General features: G+C 47.4%; 1 protein-coding gene across 1 annotated transcript in view; it reads right to left on the bottom strand.

The window, feature by feature from the left end:
* Positions 1-173: 173 nt before the first annotated feature.
* The window catches only part of LOC104280847 (BCL-6 corepressor-like), a gene marked incomplete at both ends in the record, with an annotated part of 11,021 nt that continues 553 nt past the window's right edge, over positions 174-10,641 (bottom strand). The window contains 4 exons of the mRNA XM_009878631.1: positions 174-455; positions 8,340-8,523; positions 8,976-9,029; positions 9,757-10,629. Of these exons, the coding sequence (XP_009876933.1) occupies positions 174-455; positions 8,340-8,523; positions 8,976-9,029; positions 9,757-10,629 (1,393 nt within the window). The remainder of the gene's footprint in view (positions 456-8,339; positions 8,524-8,975; positions 9,030-9,756; positions 10,630-10,641) is intronic.

The raw sequence follows: 10,641 nt of genomic DNA, 5'->3' as shown, positions 1-10,641 counted from the left end.
ATATATATACACATATATATACATACATATATATACATATATATAATTTTAAATGAAATGACAGTGCTCACATTAGTAACTATCAAGTTCAAAAATGGAAACACATTAAGCCAAAGGGACATTCCTTTCACAAGACATTCCTTGAGAGAGATCAAAGTAAAATGCTGTCTTACCTTTGGAGTTCTTCTTCTTTTTTGCTTTTGATATAAATTCGTCCTGCAGTTCATCCGCGAAGTTTTCATTTTGGCTGCCATCATTTTGCACTCTCTCACCAGAGTGTTTACGCTTCCTGTCCAGACGTGGACATGGATGTTGGCCAATATCTTCCGTTGGCTGGTCTTCCGCTTTTTCATATATAGAATGTCTCTCTAAATAACATTTCTCATTTGAAAGATCTTTTTCCTCCGGAGTTTCGAGAAAGTGACCTTGGTTGTTTTCTGTACTAGAAAAGTTACCTAAAAATAAAATAAACAAACACCACAAGACCTAATAAATATAAAACAATTCATTGTGAGAAAGCTACGCTCTCTGATCTCTTCAATGTCATCTCCATTATGACTTATGGCTCATGGGGCATGCAAATAAACACAAAATTCTACTTCACAACGAGTCTCCTCTGGTCAGCCTAAGGCAGCAGTTTTCTCAGCAGTTAAGTACAAAACCCCCAAAAGCGCACTACTTTGTGTTGTTTTTACATTCATTTAAGAAGTACAACATTCACAATACTCGTATCCATAGAAACATCACAATACGTTGTTTTAAATAAAGAAATATCTTTAGATATTGAAAGCACAGACTCCTTTCAGAAAGCAACCTCGCCCCCAAACCCGTGGTAAGCAACAATCCAAACTCCACTTTGCAATGACTTTGTTTTCAAAAATACCTTCTGATGATAACAAAGTATTAGTCTTTCGCTAATCCCTAATCCTTTCCTAACTTCTTGCATCGAATTGCAGAGTCTGACTCAAAAGCGTTCGTCCCTTCTTCTGGAGATATAAATGGGATACGGAGCACGCACACACGTACATGGGAATACCACTAAGAATAGCTGTGATATTTTGCAAAAAGCACTACTTGAATCCAAGGTTATAAAAAGGCTTCCTCACTTCAAGTAACCAGCCAGTCTCTGCATATCACATGATGTTTGTCACCTTTTTTAAAAAGACCTCGCTTTTTTCAGGGAATATTTCCAGCAGCAGCGAGCGGGTAAGATTTGAAAAGCTTGCTAGGAACTAGTCTGACAAATTAGCCACAAAAACACCCACGTTGCCATGCTTGCCCTAACTTCAGCTTCCCCTCTCCAATACTGCTCTCTCAAATTTAGAGACAGCTGAAGCAATTTTAAATGGGTGCTCGATATAAAATGACAATCACATAGTGAATAGTTTTGGGGTGGGGTTTTTTTGGGGGGAGGGTGTTAACCAAGCTAGTCGGGGCACAACTAGACAGAGATCCAATACAGGCTGTAACAGCGTCCTACTTACAATTCTCAGAAACAAGTTCGTTTTCTCACGTGGTTTAGCCCTCTTGGCTGACCGATGCTCTTCCCGCACGACTGCCGCTGTTTGTGAAACCATCTGTATGCTCCATTCTACTTCCCTACAGCTTACTGTCCCTTTTCCTCTTCCTCCTCCTTCCTCTTCCTCCTTCTCCCTTTCTTCAAACACATCCGCTGGTTTCCTACCTGGACTCTTGACAGCTCCGTTTCCCTTCCCTCCCCCTGATCCTCCCCGTCCTTACTCAGCCCTCCTCCCACGTACAGCCTGGCCTTCGAATTCTGCTCTTCCCCATCGCCAGGGCAGACGCTGCTCCCCTGCAGCGTCCTCCCTCCCCTGTCCCCTCCGAGACCCACCACACCAGGACCCAGGCAGTGGCACCTCCTGGATGCAGCCCAACTCTATCCCATCCTCACCTGAGAGCACCTTCCTACAGCTCTGCCAACACCTTCAGGTTTCACAACTGTCTTTGAAATACCTATTGTCAGCAAGGAAAGGCTGAAAGGGTTAAAAAACAAAACACTTCTCCAATGAGATTTTTCTTCACCACAACTTGGAAACAGCTCCAAGTAGCACGTAGGGTACTGGAGATGTTTGCGGGCACCAGAAGACACCCCAGCATCATTTTTACACCGCTTCGGAAGCTGCCTGCAGGGCTGCTTTATGAAACAGCAGAAGATATTTTTGGCCAAGAAAAACAAAAGTTGACTTTTTCCATGCGAGCAGGACTCTTGGGCCATTCTGCTATTTGGCAATGTTCCTCTCCACGAGGCCGTCTGGCCAACACCTGCTCCCTTCAAGAATTTAAAATGCTGTTTGTCACACTTCTTCTAGCCAGCAATGCCAGAAAACGGGTATCTCAGCTTACTATGACCATGCCCCTAAACCGCTAGTGTCCCCCTGAACCAGGACGAACCTGGCAACACCCCGTGCTTGCACATCTGGTATGAAGATGCTGCCCAACAGCTGCATCCTATAACCACACCAGCAGCATTGGCAGCCCTCTATAAAAGAAGCTGCGCCAGCCACGTTTTAAGTGTCACTTTAGAAATGCTTCTATCGGATTTCATTTTACATTTTTAATGTAATCTGCTCCTTTTTTTCCGCCCTTTCATAAGGAAACATTATACTTATATGCTCAGTTTCCCTGAACAGATCAGGTAAGGGCACTCTTGCATCTCCAGCAGCCCCAGCAGCTACAGGTCACGGTTCAGGCTGAGAGTCGCTAGATCGGGACAGCTTCCCTGCTCCCAGCCCCAGGTGCCTGAGAAAAGGCAGGCACATCCTGACCAATTCCCAGAGAAGCTTTCGCAGGGTCAGAGGAAGTAGCAGGCCGGGGCAGTGGGGAGGGGGGGGCGGGTTGACGGTCTTAATCTTTGGGGCTTGTAGGAAACAGCAAGCTAATTCCAGCCTGCCACCGCCAACAGCGACCCGCTGCAGATTAATTCCTTCTCGGATCTGCGAGAGGACTTGGCACAGCGATGCTGAGTGCCGCTCGCTTAGACTGTCTGTGCTAAAAAAATAAAAAGGAGGGGAGAGACATTTGCTGTAACCTCGCTAACAGCTTGTCACCGTCGGTGCTTCCCCAGGGCTCCACGTGCCACACACCCACTGAAGTTTATCCAAAAAAGCCCTCGCTGCCAGGTGACCAGAGCTACATCTCCTCAGCTGCCGAGGCAGAAATCCCTCTCGAGGACTGACCGCGCTGCACATGCGTCTCTGAAATCCGTCCCGCTCAATGCGGTTAAGACCATTAGAGGAGCGACATCTCCGCGCGTTAATCCGGGTTGTGTAATCATCCTGCACCGACACGGGAGGACAGCGACGGCGGAGCCAGGGAGCCACGCGGGACACGTCCTCGCCTATCTGCTCCACCACCGCCGATGCTCCCCGCCTCTCCTCTACAGAGGGATTTTCACCGCGAAAGAACAAAGGTCAGTCGCTGTTCGGGACACGGCGTAACCCACAGGCTGTCAGGCTCCCTACGTGGCTTGCACAGACACGTCGCATGCCCAGAGGTTTTTCCCCTCGGCACAGCGGCGACCGCCTCACAGAGCGCAGGCTCTATTAATATTTTACCACCGGATTCCACTCTGTCCTCAAACTGTTTTGCAAGCAACCCGGATTAGACGCGATGTCTCCCCAAATTAAGATATAAATGTCAACATGAGGCACAGCAACATAAGCATATCGTGCATGCCCAATAAGGACAAGGAAAACGTATTTGCTTTTGACCCCGCCTGCCATGTATCTACAGCATCCTTTTCTCTGCCCGAGGAAGAAAACAAAAACAAAATACTTGGAGTTTTCATATCATCATTATTCAAACAGTGACGAGGCAGCCAGAAACACGATAGATGCTGAGTTCTCACAGCAACACACCTCTATGAGTAAGGAGATTATACTCCTAAACGTGTTCCTTCCTTGAGCCTCCAGCATTTGCCAGTCTCACACCAGCTGCAAGAACTAGCACCAACAACTCAAACCACTTCTCACTGTCCTACCCAACCAGAAACAAGGAAAAATTAAGAAGGTGCTTCTTCCCATATGGTTTCTCCCTGAAGCAGTATCTCCTCAGTGCACGCGTTACGATCTCACCGAACAGTTACATGCACACACAAACACGCTACCCAGTGAAACTTTCCTTCATTTTTCTATCTTTCTGTTGCTGTCAGCTGCTTCAGACCAGGCCCTCCCATGCGATGCAAACACGGAAACACATCTGAGTGTTTAAGCTGCGATTCTTCTGTTCAAATAACATGGCAGCCAAAAACAGTCTTTCCTCTTCCCTGGAGCAACCTCTCATTGCGCTCCCTTACGCAAGCCACCTTTTATTCATCCGAGGACAGCAATGACTATTCAAACGCTAAAACCCAGTATTCAGCGTGGAGATCACAACAAAAGTAAGAAATTCCGGAAGTCAACTTCAGCATCCCATCCTGAGGATCCCGGGAGGCAGAGGAAACCCAGCCAATTTAATTTTTTCCTCCAAGTACCTCTGCCTGGGAGCTTTCCACATTTGTTTCCTTCTGCCTGAGCCTACTCCACTGCACAAACAGACAATCACAATTCTCCCTGCACAGACTTTTGGGGTTTCCCTTCTTTTTTTTTTTTCCCCCTCAGTATATCCCATGGCAGGAAGGTAATAACCGACCAGGGCAAAGGACATGTTTACTGTCTCCATCTTTCATTTGGCCAGGTATACACACAGCCCAGCAAGAAAAGCAAAGCAGGGGATTACCTTGCAAAGGGACACCAGCACCTCGCTCCAATGCTGAAGATCAGCTTTAAAGGCTTTCACGCATTACGCCACTTACTTTCACACACAGAAACTGCTTTAACTTTTTCCCCTTGACCTCATGCCTTAAGGCTTTTAGGAGAAAATCAGGTTTTTATCATACCGGATTTTACTGTTCCCAGCTAAGGCTTAAACAAGAAGTGTCTTCCCGACAGAAAATTAGATAAATGGGTACAATCATGCTCCCCGATCAAGAAATTCACAGCTTGTAGAATTTACTTAATCTTTCACACTCGAGTATGATTTTCAATTCCACTAGAAGAGCTTTGTTATGAAGCAACATGCGATCATCACATGCCCATATTGATGCGTGTGTCCGTGCCAATAGCTTAAATCACTTGATCTCTGAACAATCCTATGACTCATGACATATGCATCCCATAATTTATCACGTTTGTGCTATGGAAATGCACCGGAGCAGCATCGCCTCAGCAACATTTACGAGTCACCTTGGCAACAAAGCAGCTTCGCGGCTGCTCTCGGAATGCCCAGCAAAACCCTAAGCAAGGCGGGAGAGAATTAAAGCACTTCTACTTTATTCCTCTGCTTTAATTGCTCTTGTTAATTAGCTAACACAGCTACCTCCCTTAAATTGGACTTTTAGGGAAAAAAAAAATATCTTTTTTTATCCTTCTCCAGAAAGGCACAATGGAGCTTAAGACTATCCGTCAGGCAAAGCCACGCGCTGCCAAGTCAGAGGAAAAGTTTAAGGAATCGGATATTGGTGCCTTCATTCACTTCCAAAAAAAGTCCGCGTGCACACTATAGAGCTAGGAAAATGAGCAAGTCCCAGGGCAAGCTAAAAAAAGGAGTTTCCATCCCATCAGATGCCTCTGAAAGCATCACCTGCTCGTGTAATTTAGCCTGTTGTTGTTGTTGCTGTAGCACTGGTAGATTCAGAGGAGCCGGAGGGGGGGAGCTGGCAACTGCCAGGGCCCCGACCGGCTCCTGCGCTCCCTGCCAGGCGCAGCAGCGGAGGCAGCCCTGTGAGCCGGCTCCGTGCCACCGTCACCGTTTCAGTTGCGGGTTTCCTCCTCCCCGCCAACATCGGGCAGGCAGAACGCTCACAGCGGCAGCAGGGGAGAGGGTTGCACCCAAGAGCTCCCTGGTTTTGCTCACGAATTCTCCCACTGGAGCATGTAAAATACAGCCACGCCGCTTGGCTTTCGGCCAGCGCCGGGCGAACGCTACATGATATGACAACGTCTTACCAGCGGCAGCGAGATCGCAGGCGGGCAGCAGAAAGCGAAACGAAAGAGGGCTGGCAACATTCAGCTAGTTCCCCATTCCGAGAGATTTAAAGCCAGACGCACTGACAGCGTGGTTAGATATGGGAGGGAAAGGGGAAGGCAAGGGATTAGGAAGCCCTGGCTCCCGCTGGCGATAAGCGGAGGGGAAGAGCAGGCAGAGCACATCACCCCTTTGCCAGTCGCCTGTTGGGAGACGCATCAGGACTGCCGGCAGCTCAAGCCCCAGCAGAGTCCAAGCCACTGCACTAGAAGCATTCACTCTCAGCTTCCTGATTTATCACCTGCTATCCCGAGGGGCAGGAGGTGAACCACCACGATAAAAAAACTTTTGCTGAGACCTGAATCTGTACCAGTAAGTATTTGCTGTGGTATGGGTGGGCACGCAGAAGGGGAGCTCCCTGAGAACAGATCTGCACTTTTAGGAGTTTAGAGGTTCAGCCAAACTCTGAAATAGGCTGTTAAGTCAGAGCTATTTAGTAGATGAGAGGACCGATCTAACATAATACTGACCATACCTTCCCTGCTTGCAACAGTTATTTAATAGTCTCAAACACATTTTAGCCAGCAGATTCAGGTGCTGGAGACCTCACTGAACGATGAATGTAAGGACACACCCACCACATCATGAGCCTTTCTCAAGGATGGGAGGGGTCGTTTCAGCAAACAACGATGCTCCATCTTTGTCCCTCCTCGCAGCAGCATCCCCTCCCTCCCCACCAGGCACTCCCTCTCCCCCTGCACCCATCCCTGACCCTGTACACCACTGCCCTTCTCTCCCCTGCTAGACCTATGTTGTCCCGCAGCCAGAACAAGCTGGCAGGACCCTAGGGTGGGATTTAACAAAGGATGTCACCCAGGCCCTCCGAGGAGAGCAAGGGAGGCTGCAAGGGGCAGCAGCCTGCCAAGCTCTCCGCTTTAGCCCGGGGACCGCAAAGGCATCAGTGCCTTCCTCCCCGAAGCAGCCTCGATATAGCTGAGAGAAGCGAAAGCTCACTCAGCTTCCAGATGCTCAGCCTGCCTCTCCCCACCATGGTACTTCCTCCCCTTCTGCAATTAAAACTTTCCCTTGGTGTTTTGCCAGGCTGATTTTTGTCGAGGTTGTTATTTCAGTGACAGCAACACCAAGGTAACTTGATTTAGGTGAGTAACTAAGCAAGTACGATTGACCAGCACGGTCTCTGCCAAAAGCATTAACCAAAGACCAAAACAGTAATTCAAAGTTATTAAATTGCCCGAATGAAATTTTCTACTAGTCTTACTCATGAATCTTCACCTACAGAAGAGCACAGTTAACACACTGCACGCACACACACACACATACACCCCCTCCAGGCTTAGAGTGCCTTTCCTCTTGTTTTGCAATACTTTCAGCGCAGGTATTTCTTCCGAGTTGCTAAAAACAAAGTAGTAGCAGGAGGAACCGACCCATTCCTTATCATACAGGTAAGAGAAAGAAAAAGGGAAATTGACAGAAGACACATGCTTACCACAGCTTCCCAAAAAAAAAGGTTATTTTTCTTGTACACAGTAAAAATAAATGCCCCTAACAGCATTTATTTATTTATTTTTAAGTTTCTCTCACTTTTAGGCCAACGCTGCTAGCACACACTTTCCGCCTACCTCTGACACCTCACCACAGCCCGGAGGGAGCAGTCAGACCCTTGGGGAATTTCACAGTTCCCCTCCTGCCGGCAAGGATCTGTGCCAGCTCACCACATGCACCCTGCCACCGGTCGCTGCAGCAAGAAGTCACCCAGGCAAACGAGCTTCTCATCGTTCAGAGTTTTACGGCCAGATTTTAGGGATAAGCCAGCCTGGCAGATCCCGTCCTTTTCCGCTCCCCATCACCCATGTGTCCTCCATCCTTGCTTTGCCTGAAAGCCACGACATTGGCATCTCCCAGCACTACAGCAACTTCAGGAAGCTGAAGTCGTCCTTGCCTGTCTCTTTTCCCCCACCTCCTCTCTGCATTTAGAATATAACCCTTGGACCTCTGCTTTCACTGGTTGACATGGTGCCCCATCAATTTTTAACTGACGATCTCTTTAGGACAGTGACACTTCAGTGACACTTAACCAAATCAGGTATGACTTGTAACCAGCAACTTCCAGACCCCAAAACAAGCACAGAGAGCACCAGCTGTGGCAGCCATGTACCTCCAGAGGCTGAGGTCAGTGACTTTAAACCACCACCACCGCGAGAACACGAGGATTACGCTGCCTGCACAGCTTTGCTGCAAGCTGCCACGGCACAGAGACACGTACGCGCTTCAGAAAGCCATCTAAATTTGCTTACATCTGTCATTGTCATTTTGGTCAGCAATGGCATCTTCCAGAGCGACAGACTTTGGCTTCTTTTCACTGTTTCCTTTCAAGTTTTCCCAGTCTGCCTGGCTGAATCTGCAGACCTCTGAGTCTTTGGTAGCTGTTTGGCCTTCTCTCTCTTTCATCTCCAACTCTGAGAAGCGCATCATTGCACGCTAGAAAGAGAATTGATATGAAAAAAAAAGTCTTGCGATAAAAGCCACTTCATTTACCTTACCTCATATGAAAGCATTTCCAAAGAAAAATTGGCTCAAAACCAAGGTTTCAGATAGATAGCTAGAGTAGGAATTTAACACACCTGACTTGTAAAACAGTGTTCTAGCATCTATATGCAAATAGTCACAACATTCTTCTATATATAAGTATATATGTATATATATAAGATATATATAAATGTATACTGTATATAAAACAAAAACATTCCATTTTGGAGTTTAAAAGAGACACAAAAAAAAAAGAGAAAAAAAAACAACAAACCAAAACAACACAAAACTGCACAATGAATAAAGACGACCATGGCCCACAAACTTCCCTTTGTGTATTTGGAAATGAAATTTAACTCAAAGGTTTATGTAAGAGTCTAATAATAAAAATTTGAAGAACTGACCTCACAGTAAGCAGCAGGTAGACATAAAATACTGTCCTCTTGTAATCCTTCCATCTATGTAATTAAAATGGGCACTCAATGGATCATTTAGATAATTTCATCCATTTTTATAAGCATAAACCAATTCTTTTCTTAACAATGCAAAACAATTTGGCTTAACTCATTCCTTCATTAAAAGTAAAATACCTTAAGGATATTCCTACACAGCATCTGTCTGTCATCCCTCAGCATTGACCTCAACACCGCTCCTACTATTCCCTACGCGTTGCGCTTGGCGCAAACATTGCCTGAGACCCACTAATACACGGCTGCGACTCCTCTCCATCAAATGGCACGTCTGGCATACTAATCCCAACTTCTGGGTTTGCTTTGCTAGCTGGCACTACAGGTCGGCCGAGAAATTACAGCCAGTGCCAATGTAACATGCACGCCTGTCCGACTCCCCTCCGTAACTGCACAAACATTTCATATGTACATTAAACATTATTTTTTTTTTTGTAGCAGATCCTAGAAAAAGCCTGTTAAAGCTTTACTAGCACGTGCAATACGTAAAAGCCATACATACTGTTCTGTACATCGCCTCACTCTCGCTAACAAACTTACTCTGCTATTTTAAACCGTTTCTGGCGAGTACATGCTAACAACAACAAAAAAAATTTGCTGATTTCCCCACCTGCGTCGCTTTCTCTCAACTTTAATACTTGACTGCAACTCGCAACAGAGAAATAAACAACCAAAAAATTTTAAAAAGCGCGGCGGTCGTTGGACCGCGCGGACTCACCTGCAACGCCCGCTGCTCCCGGCTGAGCTGGCTGGAGTCCGCGTACAGCTCGGTCGTCACACACTTGAACCGATCACCTACGTAACCGGCAGAGTTTGCGATCCTCTTGGCCAACTTAGATGGCTTGGGTTTCAAGATTTTGCCATCAGCAGATTCCGCGTCGTCGGCTCCGTCTTTGGTATAGGTCTGGCCGGCGTCGATGCTCGGTGGCGCAGTCCCCATGCAGAATGGCTTCGCATCCTCCTGCACCTTGCCGAAAGCCAGAGCCGGAGCGTCGCTCTTGTGAGCGCCTTCCAAGAAAGCAGGCGAAGGCTGGACCCCCACTCTCTCTTTGGGCTGGCTCACAGATAAATCTTCTTTCCTTAAGCCAAAAACTGATGAACTCTGGGCTTGCTTGAAATTATAGGTTTCGTGAAGATCGTTATTTCTCCCGAACTCCTCTCTCATTGCAATAAAATCTCTGTGCTGCGACGCCTGCTCTACCTTGTGCTTTGTGGGGTCATTAGCCTGATTACTGCTTTCCGTAGCAAAGCTGGCTTTCGTTACATTCGCTTCGCTTTTAGCCTCTTGCTCATCTCGCAGAAGATCCGGGAAAAGGTGTTTGTCACTTTTGGCCGAGTTCTTAGGGTGGCCGGAGCTCTGGTGCACTTTCACACCCTTGTCGCCGGCTACTTCGAAATGCATCTTCCCGCTGCTCTCCAGGAGCTCCGGCAACCGGCCCCGCAGAGCTGGGTCCTCGTAGCGGACTCGCTCATGAGACCGTGACCTCCTTTCTGCCTTCTCCTCCTTGTTGATCTCCAAAGCCGAATGCTGCAGCAGCATGGGGTGCACCATCCCCATGCCCAGTGCGTCCTGGTAGGTCATGAACTCCCCTCGCCCCGTCGG

The sequence above is a fragment of the Apaloderma vittatum genome, unplaced genomic scaffold (genome assembly GCF_000703405.1).
Source record: "Apaloderma vittatum isolate BGI_N311 unplaced genomic scaffold, ASM70340v1 scaffold26521, whole genome shotgun sequence".
In the NCBI taxonomy this organism is placed as follows: domain Eukaryota; kingdom Metazoa; phylum Chordata; class Aves; order Trogoniformes; family Trogonidae; genus Apaloderma; species Apaloderma vittatum.
This window is presented reverse-complemented; position numbering and strand designations above follow the sequence as displayed.